Genomic DNA, 21,912 nt, shown 5'->3' on the forward strand with positions numbered 1-21,912 from the left:
TGGAGCCAGCAATCTGTTTTAACACACCCTCCAGCTGATTCTAATGCATGCTAAAGTTTGAGAAAGACTGGTGCATGTAAACTGCTTCATCCCTATACTTGCTTTTCTGGAAGGCTATACTATTAAAAACAGGAAAATTCCAACTGGCCACCTGGCTCTGGCCTCTGTTCCAAGTCCCTCCTTTTGCTTTCCTTCCCAAGTTGGTCATTGCAGATGTAAGGCTTAGGGGGCCCAGGCTTTGAAATCAGAGTCTGAGAGGGAGTTCCATACCAGCTGTGTGTGTATGTGTACGTGCACAGATGCTTGACCTCTAAGTAAAGCTGTGTGACCTCCAAGCGTGCACTTCCTCATCTGTGAATGGGAGTGATAATACTCACAGGCCAGTCACTGATCTAAGCACTTACTACACATTAGCTCATATTATCCTCACCACAGCACTATGAAGTTAGTACTATTATTATCCCTGTTTTAGAGATGAGAGAGCCAAGGTACAGAAAGGTTAAAAAACTTGGGCAAGGGCATAGTTATTAAGTGTTAGAGCTGGGATTCAGGCACAGGCCTTCCATGCACAGAGTCATGTTATTAGCCAGTCTGCCTCCCAAGGCTGCTTTGAAAATGTTCATATGTACAACCTTTAGCGTACTCTGCTGTGCTCTTTGTTGTGTTGAAACACCTCACCCTGAGCAGTCTTTGCCCTGCTACTTACAATAACTTGGCTTAGTCACTTCACATCCCTTGGCTTTAGTTTCCAAATGTTTAAAATGAGAGAGTGGACTAAATGAGGGATGTAAGCTGGAGCCCCTAAGGCCCAAAGAATAAACTGTGTTTGACTAGCTATTTTAAGTTGAAAGTGACTGTCTTTAAGTGGTATATGCTCACCCTCTTCACGCTGTAACCACCACTTTCAGTAGCCTTACAGCAGGCCCACTTCCCTTATTTTAATGAACTCTCTAGCATCCAAAGGCATTTAAGTTTGAGATCGCTGATCAGACAATGCTTAAATCTGAGGACCTATGAATATACTCTTCCTTTACCTTCCTTCACCTTTCTTCTTTCCCCAACTCCAACTTAAAGAGCACTTTATCTGAGATTTTTCTTGTGCAAATAATGCTCTGAGCCTTGACTCCCACCTTTGTTACAGAAGTCTTCTACTTGGCAGGGCTGTCAGATGTGAGCTGATTTCTTATTGCCATGGACCATGAAAATGCTGATTTTCTATTTGCTTCTGGAAGGGAGACAGATGAAGCTTGTTGTAGAATGTAAGGTTAATCCAATCTCAGAATCCACTGCACATGGAAAGATGTTTCCTGTTGTTTTCATTTAATCTGGAAGGTTTCTTCTTTCCAAACTTAGAAATTAATCAATAGCTGGAAGAACGAAGGCCTTTTATTCTGCTTCATGAGCTTACACACCCCTACGTTGCATGCCTTTCATTTCCTGCAGCAAGAATATATTCAGTATTGATACAGTGGCTTTGAGGATTTTTACTGGGCTTTGCAAACATCCTTCATCTGGCCGCTGGGAAGGAGGTGCCAGGTGTTGCTGACTATTAGTGTATTGCCTGACACATAATCGGCACTCAAATATTGCTGAATGGATAAATGAATGAACATTTTAAATGCTTTCTAGCAACTGGAGCCTACATTAGTTAAATAACTCCTTGACACTCAATTTATAGGATTATATTTTATTTTTAGATACTGTATAGCTTATAAAGGGTTTTCACACACTTTCTCTAGAAATTACTTTCCATATTTTAAGGTTGAGGAAATGACGCTTCAAGAGGTTAGCTAACTTCAAAGTCATATGTGACTTCAAGTTGTCATTATCAAAATAAAAGCCAATATTAAAAAACAGTTGTTGAAAAAAGTATTTTTTGAAGTTGTGTAAGCTAAAGCCTTAGATACTAAAACATAGGAGGAAAAAAATGACTTACCACAAAAACTGGAAAGAGTACTATTATTTATATGGTACTTTATAGTTTCCAAAGCATTTTCTCATATGATTTCATTTGAACCCCACGACACCTCTACTCCATTGGAGTAAAATCGTTTCTTGCTTCAGGTTAGGTGACAGACTACCTCAGATACTATTCTTTTCCAAAAGATGGGTCAGGTCAGAGTGGCAGTTAAATATTCAATTTCTTGCACACTCATGCCATCTACTGGTACTTTTCTGGTACCATGGGTTGCAACTGCTTTTATATTAAAAAACATTTTTTCTTCACTGTAAACTTCAGCGAGACCACTCAAATGTTTCACGCCTTCTAACTCAAGTCCTTAAAAAGACCCTCCCTGCCATCACAATCTTTGAAACTCTTTTTGTAAGGAGGCTACTCTGAAACTGGACCTAAATCTTACTTAGGAAAGGGATTGAAATACTTTTATTCCTTTTGGCATACTGACAGGCTTTAGAAGTGCCTCTGAGCACCTTCCAATTGGCTTCGAAACTGGGGGAAGGGAGACGGCTTAGCTAAGGACAGAGAGCACTCACGGAAGCTTCACACTTTCGTGGTAATGCTTCCCCTCTGCCCAGTATTTCCCGAGGGGTGTGGGTAGAGCGGCTTAGCTGAGAAGATGGTAGCCCCAGACTGACAGCTCACTCCATGGTGTGGCAACAGTTGGCGGAAGAGTGACACTGAAGAACAGCTGAAGCCAACCTCTGACTCAGGGGCACACCAGGGGGCTTTCTCAAGCTGCACCAGCCCCTGAAAACCTCTGGTCAATCCTCGGGAACACAAACACCACCTTCTTCAAAGCTGGGCTTTCAAATTTGCTCTGGATCTGAGATTTTTGAATTACTGGAAGGAATTTGTTTTTGTACTTTGCTTTAAATTCAGATGACTTCATCTCTGGGGCAAATTGGTAGAGGAGGGTTAAAATGAGATGATTTGTTATGTATATAAACCATTTCTCTCACAGCCTTAGGATTCCTTAAAAACCAGACTAACACCATTACAGCAGTAGTGTGAAACAGGCTGAGATAAACACAGGAGAAAGAAAACTGGGTTTGAAAAGTAACTAGTCGGTACCTATTAGTGGAAATCCTTGTAGGATTCTTCTCAAAAGTCATCTTGTCTGGGAGGGAAAAAATGGAAGCTTTTACATTTTTATTTTCTTTCTTTATCATTGAGGTTGTATTCAATGAACCTTTTTTTAACTTTTCTTCCTTCTGCTCCACGGTAGGAGAAAAACAGAAGTTTTGATGATTTTTGAAAGCAAAGTAAAATGTCTATTATAGCAGATTATGAAAGATTCCTCATGACTAAGGTCAAGTTAGCAACATTTGATAAACAGATTTCAGGCCCTAATTTGCTTAATGGTTTAGTAGCATACATCAAAACCAGGAAGGATTTAAAGAACTTTGAAAGCATCTAGTCATTCTCTAATTTAGAGCAAAATCAAATTGTGGTTTGTTCAGTATTACTCAGAGTAGTTATTCCATACACTGCTCATTGCTTAACAGGTTTTTAGGGCATATATTTCACTATATTCCAACAAGAATCAGTTAAGATAGGGCTTGTTTTTTCCAATTCTTACTTGAGAAGACTAAGGTTCAGAGGTGACGTCACACACTTCCCAAAGTCACACAGGAAATAAATCAGAGAGTCAGCATTGATGACAGGTCTTTAAAGTCTAGTGATCCTTCGAGGAAACCTTTTTCCCGGAGACTTCTCGTCTCCTTAAAGTCAGTTTATCTAACTGTTGCACTTATCCAATTTTAAGTCAGTTTTTAAGCAGGTGGAAATCATATCAATCTGTTGCTTATTGACACTTCTAAGGCTGTGGGCCTCTTGTGAAAAAACACCTGCTTTTACCAGGCGCTAACACACCACAACCATAATTTTGAGCTTGAATAACCCTTTGAGTAGTGATTCTCACATATTAGCAGACAGGTTATCTTTGCAGCTTGGTAAAAAATCTGGATTTCTGGGTTCCACCTCAGAGACCAATCCAGTATTGGCAGGGGGCAAGCAGTCATGGGGACATAAATCACTGTTTAACAAACCTCCCAAGTGTTCAAATTGCTGATGACTTCAAAAACCTAAATATGTAAAGTGATGCCCAGGATCACAAAACCCTTAATGGAGCTTTGGAATGTATATTTTATGCCTTAACATAGAAGTTTCAATTTGGGAAGCCCCAATATTTTAGAATGAAGCAGCCATAAAATTCGCACCCAATTAAAGATGAGTATCCCAACTTCTCCTTAGTTCTGCTTTATTTCTATAATAGATATCTTCATATCAATGCAAGAGCTGACCTAACAGGAGTTTTTCAGTTTAATCTTGCTCTATTCCCAATTCACATCTTCCCTAGAAGAAACAGTTTTGGTTTTATATGGCTCCTGGTGAGAAGCTGGTGTTAAAAACAGACATGCAATTAGTGGATATCTGTTTAAACTGTGAGATATTTTTGTAACTGTTGTGGAAATGAACCATCATAAACATGTCCCTGAATATTTTATAATCGGTAGCTTCCCATTCCTGCCTGATCAAAAATTACCTGTGGACTGATTCCACCCTAGCCTGGGGCCCAGACTCCGCATTTAAACATCCCATATGACTTTCATGAATAGGTAAATTTAGAAAACAGATATGGCACTGCTATTTTCCCCTCCAATCCCAAAGCAGCCACTCACAATTGTAACTTAAAGCATTACATAATTACTAACAAATTTAGTGTCTTTAAGTAAAAGCACTCAAGTTTCTTAAGATCACAACTTATGGTCACTGTCACCTAAAACTAAGAGAAAGGATTCTCAAGTCTTCCAAGGCTTAATCTCTATACTCTTCAGTAATCCACTTACTATGCAGTATATTCACCTTCCTTCACACCCCAAAGCAAAACCATCCCCATTAGTGGTTTCCCATCTCTAGTGAACAGTGTGTTTGCTTTTCTGTAAATAATCCAATCTGACTGGATCTTCCATATTGCCTTTTTTTGGGCAAATGGAATAGTGTTTAAAAGGAAGGCATAAAGGAACCTGTTGCTGTGGTACATGCCACAGTCACCTGAAAGCTAACCTAGTGATGTGACATTTAGTCGCTCACTGCATAACAATGTTTCAGTCAACAACAGACCACATATACAACGGTGGCCCCATAAGATTAGTGCCATATAGCCTAGGTGTGTCGTAGTCTATACGGTGCAGGTCTGTGTAAATACACTCTGTGATGTTCACACAAGGATGAAATTGCCTAATGATGCACTTCTCAGAATGTACCTGTAGTTAAGCAACACAATTGTACTTTATTTGTTCATATATACTATAGTTGTCAGTGTCTAAGGCAAAAGAATCTCAGAGAAGTTAATATTGGCAAACTCAGTTATCTCCAGGTGTAAAATTAGGTAGAGTTAACTAAGCCAGACTGTCACCTTATTACTGACAAGTGAAGAAAGCTACAGCTACTCAAAGGTATAACATACGTTCATAGATAAAAATTAAGACAAGATGATCACTAGACAAGGATCAGTGGAAAATAAGTAGCAGTATTGCACCAATGCAAGACAAAATATACTTTATTGTGACAGCAAATGCACATAGTGCTGTAGGTAGGCATGCTACTAGGAATCTGCATATAATCAAAGGCAAGTATGGAAATGAATGGGAATGAAGGCTGTTTCTTAATGCTTGAAGATTTAGTCCATGGTAAAACAAGGATAGAGAAGAATTTGTGTCCACTTATCTCAAATGCAGTAATATACACCTACTTAATCAGAGACCTATGCCTCTAACCAAGAGCCCAAAGGCAAATAAGAGAAACAATCTTAACTGTACTAAGGAGTTACCTCTAACATCAGAGACAGATTTTGTTAATTGAAGCAAATTTCCTTTCTAGACAAAGACCTAGAAATTGAGCACTCAAACATCCATTCACTCATTTAAATAATTAGCCAATTTTAAATGTCACTTTTCCACCAGAAGCAAATACTAGAATATCTAGAAATAGTTTGGATAAAGAAACATTTACATTTTAACACTTCATAATGTTGTAAATTTGGGGCTAAAATAACACCCTGAGTCAAATTTGATCCCTTCAAGTGGAAAGTACAGTTTCTATTTCGACAGCTGAACTTCTGAGGGAAGATCTGAGAAAATAATGCTAAGAGATCTAATCCTTTGATGAAACTATTAGGCTCTACAGACTTGTCAAAATCAATGCAAAATTGAGGAGGAAAGGCAGAAACACTTCATGAAGCAGTGTTTTTAGTTAGGTTGCTGCATTTTCCCCCTTCTTTTAAAAGAGATGCAGATGAAATGCTTTCTGCATGAATGCACACTGATGTTCTGTTCAACTGTTTTCTAAATGCAATATTGTGCGTTTAAACAGTATGCTTTAATTTAAACAAAGTAATACCTTATACACAGTCAATTTAGCTTAAGAGATGAAAAGAAACACTACTATGAAAATTACTTGTCAAATACCCTGCTCTTTTTAAAGGTGTTTTTAAAAGCAACACAGGACCAAAAACATCCAACTATTACTTTATTTATATTACTATGCTTAAGTTACATGGAAAAGACAACCAAGCAGTTCTGCCCCACTTCAGGAAGTTTCCAATCAACACCAATTATGTGGTGACAAATAACTAAGAATGCTGACATCTTTGGGTCAAGACTGACAAGGAAGAATGGGCTCTGGTGCTACGGTTCATCTCCAACAAGAATATGGCACAATGGCCAGCACAAGCCATACTAACACTGAACCTTTAGCGCTGGTCACAAATTCGGATCTCTTCTCTGAAGCTAGCAAATCAAATGAAATAATTGGGTTTTTAAAAAAAGTCTTAAAATGAAGCTCAAATAAGTTTAAAAACCATGCTCTTGACACATTTTCCTTTCAAAATTTACAGAAAACACACTTTTTCACTCTAATAGCCCAGATTTTTTTCCTCACATAGCCCACCATGTAGCTGCAGACAGACTATTCTGCCTCAAGATGTAAACATCGGGAAAAAAAATTATCGGCATCTGCATAATATTCTTTCTACACACTGCTGTTGGATGGAAAATAGAAAATTTTAAAAAAAGAAAGAAAGAAAGAAAGGTTCCATCTTAGATTCTCACAACCTCTTGTTCCTCAGTTCATGAATCCGACTCTGATGCTAAGGTGACAGTGTATGTAAGTAGATTTTTGTTTTCAGTGAAGGAGACCTGGGAAAAGATGGAGTTCTCTCTTTTTCTTCAAGAGTTATCAGATGGTACATGCTCCTCAAAGCCCTCACTCTCTCGAACTAGAGCACGTTCCAGGATCACACGGCCTTCCTTATAACGCTGGCTGTCTTCAGTGGCAAACTCATAGATCCATCCCAGTTTGCTATTGCAGTTTTTGCAGCTCACATCTCGAACCATGTGGCGGCCAGTGAGCATGACCCGGTCTTGAACTTCACTGTACTGCAGGTTAACCACCTAAGGAACGTGTGAATACAAAATTGCAAAGGCATGTAAGTTATTTGTCAAAAAAATACACAATTTTTGGCTGGTGCAATAACAGCAACTTCAGAAAAGCAAAAAGCAGTAGTTACTTCAGTCAAATCCACAATATCCTACCCAAGAGCTATTTTTAGAAGCTGCTGGGAGAGGTAAACATCTGGAAATTGCACCACATTGGACATCTAACACAATCATGAATTATTGTACTAGTCCAAGCCACACTGTTCATACATACTAGTTATGTTTCTGGGTTGTAGTGGAGAGTCCTTGACCTGGAGTCAAAAAAACGTAGGATTGGGTCTAACTGTTATTCATCATTAAGTGATAAGTGCAAATAAGGCTACCAATGTAAAAGAACCTGGACCAAGTTTTCCATAAAAAACTAGACCAGGTAATTCCATAAAAAGTCTGCCAAATTTGTTTCTGAAAATACATTTTATACATAGGCTGGGAGAGACTAAGCCTACTACAGACCACACATTGTAATATATAGTTGTCAAGTGGGTTCAAACACTCTATCAAGAATTTCCAATGATTCAGAATACCCAATAATCTTCTACAATTTACTTTTCTGTAAAGGGCCAGATAGGAAATATTTCTGGCTTTGAGGGCTATATGGTCATTTTTTTCCTTTTTGTTGAGGAAGATTGGCCCTGAGTTAACAGCTGTTGCTAATCTTCCTTTTTTTTTCCCTCCCCAAAGCCCCAGTACATAGTTGCATATCCTACTTATAGGTCATTCTAGCTCTTCTATGTGGGATGCCACCACAGCATGGCCTGATGAGTGGTGTGTAGGTCCGTGCCCTGAATCCAAACTGGTGAAGCCTGGTCCACCAAAACAGAGTGTGAACTTAACCACTCGGCCACGGTCCAGCCCCCTATATAGTCTTTGTTCTAACTATTTAGCTTGCTATTGCAAAAGCAGCCATACACAATGCATAATGAATGAGCATGGCTGTACTGCATTAACTTTTATTTACAAAACAAGGCAGTTGGTCTGCCGTAGTGTGCTAACCCCTGCTCTATACCTAAATAGAGATCAAGGGGTATATATCAATTCCCTGAGAGAAAAACTTGTTTCTAAATGAACAGAGGGGTGTCCACAGGGGAAGTTTCGTTGGCCTTCTAAGAGCAGGACCTTGGACTAGTTCTGTTCCTTTGCCTAAAAGATTCAGAAATTCAACTTTGTCAGTACACATTAGACTCCAGGAGGCATAATCACATCAACCAATTTCAAAGCAAGCCGGAAACTATAGAAGCAGGCAGACAAGACACACATTTATAAATCAGGAAAACATTCTTCCTGCCAGCAACCTTATGTGACAATCCAAATCATAATTAGGAGGATGATTGGTGAGCAGAAATTAGAGCAAGGGAAGTTGGTTAGATGATCTTTATTCATCTGCATTGTCAAGCTATGTCAAGTTATGCGTATGTCAAGTTTAATACAGCTACCTTCCTATAAGGATAAATCAGTGTCTCAGCCCCTTCTTCCAAAGTCTGTGAAGTCACTACCAAATTCTTACACAGAATGTTTTCTGAAGCAATGGAGATGACCCTTCTCATTATAAGTCTTTAAACTTCCAAGGTTAAAAATCACATTCTAGTATTGCCTTCCTGAGGTCCCATCAAAGACAAGCTAGTGAGCAATCATTTCTATAGACTACAGCTCTCATTCTAACTCTTCCTGTTATTTCTAAGCTCTGAGGAGTATTCTGATACTGCTGTCAAATATATCTACTAAACCCACTTAGGAAATGAAACTGGTTATCCCACCAACCTTGTTAAAAAGAAATGCTCTGCCAGTGGCGCCTGTGAACCGAGTGGAGATGAGTTCTGAGCGGTTGGTCAGGATCGTATCACAGTTTGCACAAGAAAACAGACGGGTACCACCGATGTGATCAAGGAAAATTCTGCCCATTTTTACAGTTGAAGTTCTAAAAACCTAGGAGCAAAGGGAAAAGGAGAAGAAATGCATTATGATTTAAAAAAATGTGTTACTATTTGGTAGGGGTCACAGAGAACCTTTTCTATATATGTGATCTCTACTTTGTAGTACTCAATATGTGAAACAGCTGACTCTGAACAAAAGGATCCAAATTCACACACTGAACAAATAAACAGGCATACCCAAGCTAAGAATATTTTAGAAGCAGTGAGCCAAGGAAGTAAACATGCTTAGGCAAGGCCAAGGAATGTTATCACCTCTCTTTTCATTGCTATGAAAAAAATAGGAAGAAAGTGGAATATCAGCAAGTGAATGATGAAAAGTACATGCAAAAAGGTGAGAAAAAAGGTCTAGCCTAAGTGTTAAGTACACATTCTGAGTACGTATAATGTGAGAGAAGGCTTGTGGGGCATGAGTGGGATGAGCAGATAAGAGTAGAAAAAGGGGCAATCAGAAAACTAGAAAAGGGCAGTCTGGTTTGAGAGCATGGGTGAGCAGGTCTCTGGTCATCAGGTGCATCTACAACTGTGTACAGGTGATGGCACCAACATTAGTAAGTTTGAGTCTGTGGTGCTTTACTTATTTCAAAATCATCATGGCAACTGTGTGAGGTTATCACCCCCACTTCATAGATTATCCAAGGTTATTAACTGTTTTCAAGTACAGAAAATCATGACTGGAATGCAGTTCACCCAACTCTAGGCCAAAATCCTTCCATTACCGTACACTGCCTCCTCTAAGAGGACACACAAGACGGTCTAGGCCTGGCATAAGGTTAGGAAAACAAGAACAGAGAAGGGAAACATGAGCCATTATTACATAACTTATATTTAAGAAATCGTACCGATTCAATAAATCACAGAAGTGCTGAAACATTTGGGGAAAAAAGCTTTGAATCCAACTTTCGAAACAAGCATAATCACACTTCAATATTTCAAAAGTTGGGAGAGTTAATATATGTAACTCCTTAAATTCACAGCAATTAATTCCCTAAAAAACAATATTTTTAAATATCTATATGGAGTCAAGAATATACTATAGCTTTCAGTTAAAAAAGAATTTACTCCTGGGTATAGTTATCAGCAGCTATGTTTTAAAAATTTAATATTACATGTCTTTAAAACGGCATGCAGAGCGGACAGAGCTGCTACTATGAAAAAAACCCCTAGAATCTATGTCTGTAATAAGAATTCATCGCCATCTTAAATTGGGGGAATTCCATAACAAATTAAAAAGAAAATTCTATTCCTTCTTACATCTGTGAAATTCTTCAGACATTAGGCAGTCGAAATGTCATTGTCATGAAGATCACAATGATTCCCATTAAACAATATGATATGGAAGTTTAATAAGGAATGAAAACAAATGAATATAATCACAACTGAATTATATATATTTACTTGTATATAAATACAATATATTTATAATATATAATATTTATATGTATAAACACAAGTGAACATAATTACAAATTTGTAGCTAGTAAAAGGAAAACCAGTGCATTAACAAGACTGTCAATGAATAAACCATAGGTAAAAAAAAGACTTAAGAAATGATATTTAGCTTTCTGATTACATTTCTGCAAAATAACAACAAAAGGTAAGACTCACAGCCTACTCAGTCTTTAAGAGAGCATTACTTTTTCCAGATGCTCTCATTTGGTAGTGCAGGGACACAGCGTGAACAAAACAAATGACCCTTCCCTCACAAAACATAGGTGGAGATGTTTTATTTGTCCCACACACTTTTTCATCCTTAATAAAAAAGTTGAGCCGCCACTTAAAATTTGAGAGATTTCATTAAAGAGCCTGTATGTTGGGCTTTTTTAACAACGGGGATCTGGCAACAGGGGGCATGTGTTCTCCTACAGCAACAACTGACTAGAGCTGAGTGGTGGCTGCAACTTCCCCCGGAAGGCCGTGCCATTCGCTCCGTCTACTCTGCTGCACATAATTACTTTACCTGTAAGACATCTGAGTTTACCACTCTCAAAATAAATAAAACATTCAACGACCCTGTGAGTTGATTCTGGTCATCTCTCCTAATACTGGTCATTTACAGAAAGGAATCAACAGTCTCACCTCTTAAAACATAGTCCTCGGATTCTATATTTCTCTACAAACTAGTATTTGTGCAGTCATTTAGCCTCTAGATTGGGATTCTGGGACTCGTTACTTTAAAGCCAATTTTCCTTCAAACTCGAAAAAAAATATTCATACCGTAATTTATTCCAATCATAACGTTGGAGTAACTGGATGTTTTCAATTGACCGTGGCAGATACAATGTTATCATGGAAAATGTACTGAACTTCAAAATGAATTCTCCCTATACTTTCTGCCTACATCATTCTATCTTTGGTTCAGAATTACAATACAGCTGTGACCATTTGCTACTGGATACAAGCAAGCTCTTTATTCCTAAATGGGTAAATAGATTTAACACGCTTTCTCTTCCCTGCTTCAAGTTGAGTCTATTTTTAGTCTTTTACTCAAGTATTTTTACTGGATTCAATTATGATTCATTACCAGGACCAAAAATATCTGTGCAGAACCACTATTCCTAGTTGTGGTTACCATTTATAGAGTACTATAAATGTATATAAAACTGTAAAATGTAGTTCTTATTTGCCACAAGAGAGAAGCTAGAATGCCAGGGAATCTAGCAAAAGCAAGCAAAACATCACTTGCTGTCAAAGGTCTTTAGGAAGCAGAAAAACTTCTGCAGGGTCATTAGGTTCCATGTGTTAAGCCTGGGCGTTGCAGGGGCTAGAAACGCAACCTAATACTGACACTATCCAAACTCTCAAGAGGCTGACATAAATAACACAGTGGCATTCTATTTGAAGGGGGAAGGTCATTAAAATGCTAAGACAGAACATGTGAATCAGACTTCTCTGGATCTGGATGATATACTGAACTCTGCCTTAGATCTAATAATTATTTAGTGTCTACACTGTATAGGATACCATACTTGGTACTTTACTTAGCACATTTAATCTTGACAATTTCTACAGTAAGTATTTTTAGAGGAAGAAATAAAGATTGTGTGACTTTCTGAAACCAGCCAAGCTGGGATCTGAACTAAATCTTGCTCCAGTTCTTTTCACTCCACTCACTCTCTAATGACCAGACGGCTCCAGATTCAGTCTTTCTCCCTCAGATTTATCATGTATCCTTCCCGCCTCTGTGCTGATCCTCCTATATTCCCTATCTTGGTTGGTGGCAATTCCAATCACACACTCTCCTAAACGAGAAACCCTGGCAACTTCTTAAAGAAAATGCAAAATCAATAATACCTTCTAAATCACTTTTGGAGGTCTTTCCTCCCTCCCCCTCATTAACGTCTTAATTCAAATTCTCATCACTTCTAGATAAACCTCTTGTGGTCAGGGAGTGTCTATTATTACTAAATGCAACATAAATTCACAGGTACTACTCCATTTGTGCCAGACAGTGCTACAAAAATAAGGTCAAAGGCATGTACTCCAGCCATCCCTTTCAAAGAGCTCACACAGACCACCCCTCTACAAACTTTGAAACTTTTTTCCTGACAGGATAGAGTATAGCTGATTCTTTAAAAAAAAAAAAATTTTTTTAAAGGAATAATTTACATACCATAAAATTTAGCCACTGTCAGAGTACAACTGAATGATTTTTTGTAAATTTACTAAGTTGTGCTACCATCACCACAAACCAGCTTCAGAAGATTTCCACCACCTCCCACAACCCCTTCTGCAGTCATGCTCTCCTCCCATCCCAGCCACAGGCAAACACTGATCAACTTTCTGATTGTCTTCACATCCAAAATATTTCCCAGATATGCTAATCACCTTGCTCGGGACTTAGAAGGCTCCCAAACCTCACATATTTCTAAAACACCCTAAGAATGAGCTGCTTTCAAAGATGACTAATATCCTCTGTGTTGATTCTGGGGGCATCTTACTATGTCCCTAAGTAATAAAATGTGTGCTTTAGTATCTGTTAGTGTTGAAGTTCAAGTTTATAACCATAACTAGGGCCAAACTCATCATAGCTAAAGCTTTAAGACACTTTCTTCCTTTTCAACATTTCAAGCAAAAAACAGTAACTGAATAATCTTAATTTTTGTAAGTACCATTCCCTAGATAATTTTATAATTAAGGCCTTTTTGGTACTAGCTTTTCTTAGTTCCAGGTTATTAAAATCCTTAAAAGGTTGAAATAAGAAAAGTGCCAAACTTGGTTGTTGAACTAGGAGCTTATTTATCAGTTTATCTGAAATTACTGGAAACAGTGAGGGCCAGGTTGAAAACGTAAGTGAAACTCATTTAGATGTTATGTCCCTCATACTTCAGTAATTGTTTTCAATTCCTACCCCCTTCAAGAAACAGCACATTTAGCTACCTAGAATTTTCAATTTCTATTTTAATAGGAGACTTTGGTGAAGCAATCACACTCTTAGGACCTCTTTCTTTTCTACAGAATTTTCAAAACATTTACAGGATTTACATAATCTGTAAGAGAAAAAAAGATTTTCTCTTTCAGAAATCCATGAAAAACAAAGTTTCCAGGAATGTATTTTAAAAATTAGACATTATGGACCATATTAATTTCCTAGTTTGAGTCCAGGTCAATAAAACAATTTTCTAAAAAAGATATTTTTCTAAATTGAGGGTTTTTTAGAGCAGTTTTAGGTGCACAACAAAATAAGGTAGAGATTTCCCAGATATCCCCTGCTCCCACACATGCATAGCCTCCCTCATTATCAACATCCCCCACCAGAATGGTGCATTTGTTACAAGTGACAAAACTACACTGATACATCATCATCACCTAAAGTCCACAGTTCACATTAGGGTGCACTCTCAGTGTTGGACATTCTATGGGTTTGGACAAAGGTATAACAACACATATCATTATATTATTACAGAGTATTTTCACTGCCCTAAAAATCCTCTGTGCCCCGTCTGTTCATCCCTCCCTTCTACCAACCCCTGGGAACCCCAATCTTCTTTGCTCTCTCCATAGTTTTGCCTTTTTCAGAACATCATGTAGTTGAAATCATATAGTATGTAGCTTTTTCAGATTGGCTTCTTTCACTCAGTGATATGCATTTAAGGTTCCTCCATGCTTTTTAATGGCTTGATAGCTCATTTCTTTTTAGTGTTGAATATTATTCAATTGTCTGGATGTACCAGTTCATTTATCCATTCACCTACTGTGGTTGCCTCCAAGTTTTGGCAACCATGAATAAAGCTGCTACAAACATCCATGTGCAGGTTGTTTAGTGGACTCAAGTTTTCAACTCCTTTGGGGTAAATACCAAGGACTGCAATTGCTCGATCATATGATATGCTTAGTTTTATAAAAAACCACCACACTATCTTCCAAAGTGGCCATACCATTTTGCATTCCCATCAACAATGAATGAGAGTTTCTGTTGCTCTACATTCTTGTCAGCATTTGGTGGTGTCAGTGTTCTGGATTTTGGCTATTCAAATAGGTGTGTAGTGGTACCTAATTGTTGTTTTAATTTGCATTTCCCTGATAACATATGAGGTGGAGCATCTTTTCATATGCTATTTGCCATCAGTATATCTTCTTTTGTGAGGTGTTTTAAGGTTTTTGGCCCATTTTTTAATCAGGTTGTTTTCCTATCATTGATTTTTAAGAGTTCTTTGTATATTTTGGATAACAGTCCTTTATCAGGTACGTCTTTTGCAGATATTTCCTCCCAGCCTGTGGTTTGCCTTCTCATTCTCTTGATGTTGTCTTTCAGAGAGAAGATTTTAATTTTAATGAAGTCACCTTATCAATTATTTCTTTCATGGATCATGTCTTTGGTGTTGTATTTAAAGTGACTGCCATACCCAAGGTCATCTAGTTTTCCTCCTACGTATCTTCTAGTTTTATAGTTTTGCATTTTAAATTAAGGTATGTGATTTGAGTTAATTTTTGCAAATGGGGTGTAAGGTCTATGTTTAGGTTCATTTTTTTGCAGAGATGTCCAGTTGTACTAGCACCATTTACTGAAAAGACTATCTTTGCTTCACTGTATTGCCTTTGCTCCTCTGTCAAAGATCAGTTGTCTTTATTGATGTAGGTCTATTTCTGGGCTCTCTATCCTGTTTCATTGATCTGTCTATTCTTTTGCCAGTACCATACTGTCTTGATTACTGTAGCTTTACAGTAAGTCTTAAAGTCAGGTAGTGTCAGTCTTCTGACATTATTCTTTTCCTTCAATACTACTGTGTTGGCTATTCTGGGTCTTTTGCCTTTCTACAGATTTTAATCAGCTTGTAGATATTCACAAAGTAACCTGCTGGGAGTGTGATGGCACTGAGTCTACAGATCAAGGTGGGAAGAACTGATGTCTTTTTTTTTCTTCTTTTATCTCCCCAACCCGCCCCCGTACACAGTTGTATATCTTAGTTGCAGGTCCTTCTAGTTGTGGGAGAACTGATGTCTTGACACTGAGTCTTCTTACCCATGAACATGTTATCTCTCTCCACTTACTTGACTTCATTCATGAGTTTTGTACTCTTCCTTATAAATATCTTGTACACATTTTGTTAGATTTATACCTAATTATTCCATTTTTTTGGATGCTAATGTAGATGGTATTGTGTTTTTAATTTCAAATTCCACTTATTCATTGCTGGCACTGGTGTGTATGTATATGTAGACTGACTTACATACATATATATGTGTGTGTATATATACATACACTTATAAATTAAATATGGTATCTTGTTCAATAGTCTGACTCATTGCTAAATATTGTCCTTAAAAGCAGGGGTCCGAAAACTAAGGCCTATGGGCAAAAGTCAGCTCACCATCTGTTCTTGGTATGGCCCACAAGCTAAAAATGGTTTTTACACTTATCAGTGGTAGGAAAAAAACATCAAGAAGAGAATATTTTGTGACACATGAAAATTACATGAAATACAAATTTCAGTGTCCATAAATAATGTTTTACTGGGACACAGCCACACCCATTTGTTTATACTAGGCTGCTCTCTCACTACAATGGCAGAGTTTGAGTAGTTACGACTGAAACTTTGTGGCTTGCAAAGTTAACAATATTCACTATCTGGCCCTTGACAGAAAGTGTGCCAACCCCCGCTTAAAACTTGTTCAGACAGTGAAAGAGCTTTTCATTTAGAAAGTAGACAGTTTTCTCAGAGAAAAAGTAAACTTGGTCAGTGTTTATGTTTAAGGATCAACAGGAGTACAGGACAAGATCAATTTAATCCCATTCTCCTTTTCTCCATGGATTTTCTAGTTAAAATCTTTAACTTTCTGTAATCAGTTCAGCATGGTGAAGATCAACAATGAAAAGATTATAAAAACAGATAATATATACCCAGCCGCTGCCTCCTTCTCTCCTGACCCCCAGGATTTAAACAATGTAGCCCAGATACTTGAACTCAGTACACAGCCAGACTGCCTGGATTCAACTCTTAGCTCTGCCCCTTAAAAGCTGTGTAAACTTTGGGGAAGGTATCCTCCGCTTCCCCATCTGTAAAATGGGAATAGCAGTATCCACCTCTGAGTTGAGAGAATTAAATCGAGGTAATACATTCTGAGAACAGTGCCCAGCACACAGTAAATGCTAAATAAAGGTAAATCTAGTAAAATTAGATTACCTTCTTCAACATTCCCCACCACAACTTCCCCCTCCTATTACAGGTGAAGAAAGCAAGGCTCAGAAAGGGTATGAAATAAACAATAATTAATTGTTGGCTTCACCTCCTGTTAATTACTGCAAAGCTAAGTGACCACGTGACAGAAATTACAAGAGGAAGGTTAGAAACCTTCTAAAGCATCTCAAATTCTTAGTGTCACAGTTCTAGGTTTTAAAATAGGTACTTGCCCTCCCTATAATTAATAATCCAGTTAAGATTCAACCCTGGCAAGCAGAATTTGCCCAAAGGAGGCGTCACACTTCCCAGCCCTAAAAATACCAGGGAGAAGAATAGTAGGTATTGCTTTGCATCTCTATGGACCCTCTGATGGGAAAACACCCAGTTCACAGACAGACTTTCCCTTTGAAAAGGAACTATTTCCTCAGGGCATCTCCATAGACCACAGAACACACGGGCCACCAGAACTCTATCTATCCTTGGACAGGTGAGAGGGGCTTTTCCACCACACCAGAAGGTGGTGGATGGTGGGTTCCCTGTTCTGCAGGGAACTGACTGTGCAGAAAGGGTTAAAGCAGTCTACCCTTGCAGAGGAGGGTGTATTTTGCAATGGTCCTACTAAAATGGAAACATGCAGAAGCATGCCTGTATATCTGGTTTTCAGTATCTGCCCTTTCCAAAACAAAGGAACAAAACCCAAAGAACTTTTAACAGTGCTGGGTTGATTACTATAATTAGCATTTAGTGCTATTGTAATTTCATCAACTATTTTCATACTGATTTGTGATTAAATTCTACTGAAAACCTACAAAGGAAAATAATAAACTGAGTTTGATCCCTAAAAGCCAATTTTCCAGTTTTTGTACAAAATTTTCACTAAGCCAAGGTTTCTCGGTAACACAAGAAAGCTGTTCTTTCCTCTTATGAATTCCCTTGCAATACCTGACCAGTTACTGGTGTGTCAAATGATGTTCTGGTTGTGCAATCAGGTCTTCGTTTGCCAGTAACTTTTATATTTTTGTTCTTGCCCCTCTAATAATGCCTTTGTTGTTCTTAAACGTTTTTCAAGTTTACTATATTTCTATAATACTTATGGTTTAGCAATCACTAGATAAGGCGACCAGTCAGATAACTCTGTGAGTCAGCTAAAACAATCTGAGTTGGTAGTCTCCCCAAAACAACTTCTGGTAAGACAAATTCAAGGTCTCTCATTTGTTGTGATGCAATACCATGACTCAAAAAAGCCTCTAATTGGATGAAGCCAAGTACAATTTAACTGACTAGTTTCCTGATTCTGGTGTCAAGTAGCAAGTTCAAGGCATAGCCCAGGTTCAGTTCTGACATTACCAGAAAGAATTACCAGAGAAACTGACAGTACTGATTTATATAGCCATTTAGGCACTATAAAACCTAAAATGATATTCTGGTCATGAATATAATTAGGACTATCTTCACATCTAATGAATATATTTAGGACTAGCTTCATGTCTCAAAGGCTGTTTTTTTGGAGGGTGGTAGCTAGTTCAATCTCTTCTTTTTAGACTTAATTTTGGCCTTATTTTCTTTCCCTTCTTATTGTTTCTAAACCTTTTACTCTCTCCCACCACTTAAGCACAGCAAAAGGCAAATAAGTCTAGGGAAAAGTTCTCAATGATCCAGATATTTTAAAAGACGCTGCATGTACTTTACTTTTTGAGAAAATTTATTAAAATCCAATTTACTTAGTTCCCCTATAGAGTTAAATAATTTACTTGAGGAAGTTTCATCACCTCCCTCTCCTATAGATAAGATGGTTGCTAGAGACAAACTAAAAAAAGCCAACCAGGAGGCCTGTATTGGGCACTGAGCTGAGTGAGGGTGTCCTTTCTGAGGAGCATTCACTTTACCTGGTATTCCACTACATACCCAGAAAGATAATGGGATATGTGGAAAATATTTTGCGTGCCAAATTCCGCAAGCTCCACTTCTCACTATTTGTAAATGATCCAGGCCTCTGGTTTTCCTCCCAGGCTTCTGCCTGCCCAATGGCAACCCAAAGCCTGTCCATTTTCTAGGTCTAATCAATACCAGGCCACTTCGAAGGCTTCCTACTTCACTCTTATTTCTCACGGCTCCATTTTTGAATTCTTCTAACACTCATTTCATAACCTACTAATATTTAACTTTATATTGTTACTCAATTTCACTTATCTATGACTTTTCACTAAACGGTAACCTTCTAGAGAAAAGATCGTTAAGTTCTTGTAATTTCCTTCTTACCTAACACAGTACAATTATGCAATAAACTTTTAGGAAAATAATCCACCACGACACTTCACATCTGGCACAAATATGTACCTTGGAAACACTTCACGCATTCTGGTTCATCTTTGTTGGCATGCAGCTGAAACACTGCAAATACGGCTGTACAAAGTTAGCTAAGAGCCTGTTACCCCCAGTTAATTCACCAGCAAGTTTAGTTTTCCAAAATCACAAGGTTAGCCTGAGGTTACTTCAGGTTTTCCATCTGTCAAGGAGATCTAGAATAAAAATCCTCAGATTACCAACGGGCTCTGTAAACAGAAAAAGTTTAAAAATAAATGAGCTGTACACCTTCCCAGACTCGCCCTCGAAGGGGGGATTAACAGGCGTCAGGATTAAACACGTCTTTGTAGCAGTTCAGTTTTCCATTCCCGCTGTTCGTAATCCTCATTGTCCTACCTATCCACGCGGGAGCGTAGAATAAAGGAGCGGCAAGAGCACGCCTCCTTCCCCAGCAGCGAGCAGCGGAAGGACGCGCCCCGCCGCGGGGCAGCGGGCGGCCGCACGACCCCCGCGCCCCGTCCGCTGGGCCCGCAGCCGCCCAGGCCCCGCCCGCCCCGCCTGCCCCCAGCTGATTGCGGGCACGTGACGCCACGGGCCAATCGGGAGGGGCCGGGCGCGGCGCGGCGGGGCCTCCTCCGGCACAACAAACACGGGCCGGAAACAGCTGAGCGGGCGGCCCCCGGCCCGGGACGCCCGACGCTGCCCGGGAGGCAGGGACCCCCTCCTTCGGGCCAGGGGTCAGCTGGAGAGCAGGAGGGTAGGGGGCCTACGGGGCAGAAAACAAAAGCCAGCGCCGCCCCCCCCCCGCCCGTGGCAAATGCCAGTGGGCCGGAGATGTGGCCCTTTTTGAGCACGGGCCCCGCCGTGGCGTAATCACGGCCCCACACCTCGGCGTCGAGTTCGGACTTCACTTGGGGGGGCCGAGGTCGCGGCGAGGCGGCCAGGCCTCCGGGGCGACCACGGCGGCGCGGAACCCCGGGCGCGCCCCCGACACTGCGGCGGGGACGCGGCCCGTGGGGGCGGGGCAGCCAAGGCGGGGGGTCGCCGGCCAAACTGCCCGCCGAGGGGGCGCCCGAGGCCTCGCCGCGACACGCAGGGCCTCCGAGACGGCGCCTGGGGTCCCGCCGCGGCGGGTGACTGCGGCGGGAGGCGCGGGCGCCGAATGAGGGGTCGCGGTTGCTGCGGTCGCCGGTCCCCCGGCTGCGCGGCGGGGGCGGGCCGACGACGGCCGCCGCGCCTGGGCCTCACAAAGAGGAAACAGGCCAGCTCGTCCGCCCGCCGCCCCGGCGCCGGGGCCCGCCCACAGGGGCCGGGGGCGCCGCGCTGGGACCCCGGGGGAGCGCGGCGAGGAAGAGGCACTTCCTTCCTGGGCCCCCCGCCCCAGGCCGATCCCCGAGTGCTTCGAAGCCGCCGACCCAGAGGGCTCCTCAGTCCCCAGCGGGTTCCGAGCGCAGCCCCCGCCCGCTGCACTCACCCCGAACGGCTGTGAGATCCGCGCCCCAGCGGCTCTTCGCTCCTCAGCTAGGATGAAGCCCCTCGGTCACCCGAGTCTCCAGGTTGAGTCAGGCCCCGGCCTTGGCCCCGCCTCTCCCTGGTAGGGCCTCAGCGTCAATCATCGAGCGTAGCTCCGCCCCTCGAACAGTCGGCTCTCCCGGTTGGCTGCGAACGCCCTTCATTTCTAGGCCCCGCCCCCCTCCCTGGCGCCCTCCCCCTTCAGCTGGGCCCCGCCCCTCTCCTGGCTCACCCTCCCCCACTCCCGTTCCCTTTCGCGTCGCGGCCCACCCCTTCCAGAAGCCGCAGACCCAGGGTGAGCTCCCGGCCGCTCGCCCCGCCCCTGACCCAGCACCTCGGGCTCGTACAGCCAATGAAAGAGGCTAACTCTCCTCCCTCTCCCAAGACGGCCAATGTGGGGAGGCTTAGGATACACCCCCCCCACCCAGCTGAGAGCATACAACACAGCGTCCACGTGAGTCTGCTTCTTAAAGGAGCCGGCTGAGCCTTTCTAATTAAGGCTGCTGTGAGACATCGCGCGTCATCAGCGTCACCAGGTGGTGGCTAAGGCCTAGCTTTCTGAGGCCTAGTGATGACAAATGAAAACAGGCTGTTTTTCTAGGCAAAGCAGGTGCCTAGATAGTTAAAATGCACCATGTAATGAATTTCTCTGAGTTTGCTTACACTTGCCACTCCTTATAGAGGGCCACCTTTTATTTACAAACCTCAAACCCTTTGAGTCTGGGCATAGAGGAACTCCTGAAGAAAGGATTTTTCAAGTATGCCTGACTTATTTACAACTCCCTAAGTCTTTTCTTTTTTAAGACTGGCAACTGAGCTAACATCTGTTGCCAATCTTCTTTTCTTCTTCTTCTCTCCAAAGCCCCCCAGTACGCAGTTGTATATTCTGGTTGTACGTCCTTCTGGTTGTGCTATGTGGGATGCCGCCTCAGCATGGCCTGATGAGCAGTGCCATGTCCGTGCTCGAACTGCGGAAACCCTGGGCCCCCAAAGCAGAGCGGAGGAACTTAATCACTCCAGCAGGGGGCCAGCCCCCCTGAGTTTTCTTTTGGTAGTGGAAGTGATTATCAAAAAGATGAGAAAATTTA

The 21,912-nt window shown here is 41.0% G+C and overlaps 1 protein-coding gene across 4 annotated transcripts; it reads right to left on the reverse strand.

The window, feature by feature from the left end:
- Positions 1 to 5,504: 5,504 nt before the first annotated feature.
- Positions 5,505 to 20,932, reverse strand: YPEL5 (yippee like 5). 4 transcript variants are annotated; one of them, XM_070572937.1, is made up of 4 exons: positions 19,709 to 19,808; positions 19,346 to 19,527; positions 9,217 to 9,381; positions 5,505 to 7,413 (listed from the first exon to the last, which is right to left on the reverse strand). In XM_070572937.1, exons 3-4 carry the CDS (start codon positions 9,355 to 9,357, stop codon positions 7,189 to 7,191), a joined length of 366 nt encoding a protein of 121 aa, XP_070429038.1. In that variant the 5' UTR covers positions 9,358 to 9,381; positions 19,346 to 19,527; positions 19,709 to 19,808; the 3' UTR covers positions 5,505 to 7,188. The 4 variants fall into 4 exon arrangements, with proteins under 4 accessions (XP_070429038.1, XP_008512966.1, XP_008512968.1 ...); XM_008514744.2 differs by lacking the exons at positions 19,346 to 19,527; positions 19,709 to 19,808 and adding an exon at positions 20,787 to 20,932; XM_008514746.2 differs by lacking the exon at positions 19,346 to 19,527 and having other exon boundaries at positions 19,709 to 19,846.
- Between the last annotated feature and the right edge of the window lie 980 nt (positions 20,933 to 21,912).

This window comes from Equus przewalskii, chromosome 14 (genome assembly GCF_037783145.1).
Source record: "Equus przewalskii isolate Varuska chromosome 14, EquPr2, whole genome shotgun sequence".
NCBI lineage: Eukaryota > Metazoa > Chordata > Mammalia > Perissodactyla > Equidae > Equus > Equus przewalskii.

Bases quoted from the DNA above. Each gene is read 5' to 3' on its own strand.
- YPEL5 (XM_008514744.2), bottom strand. From the start codon at position 9,357: ATGGGCAGAATTTTCCTTGATCACATCGGTGGTACCCGTCTGTTTTCT. The intron at 7,414-9,216 runs GTTGGTGGGATA...CACGTTCCTTAG, and splicing joins GAGCATTTCTTTTTAACAAG to GTGGTTAACCTGCAGTACAG.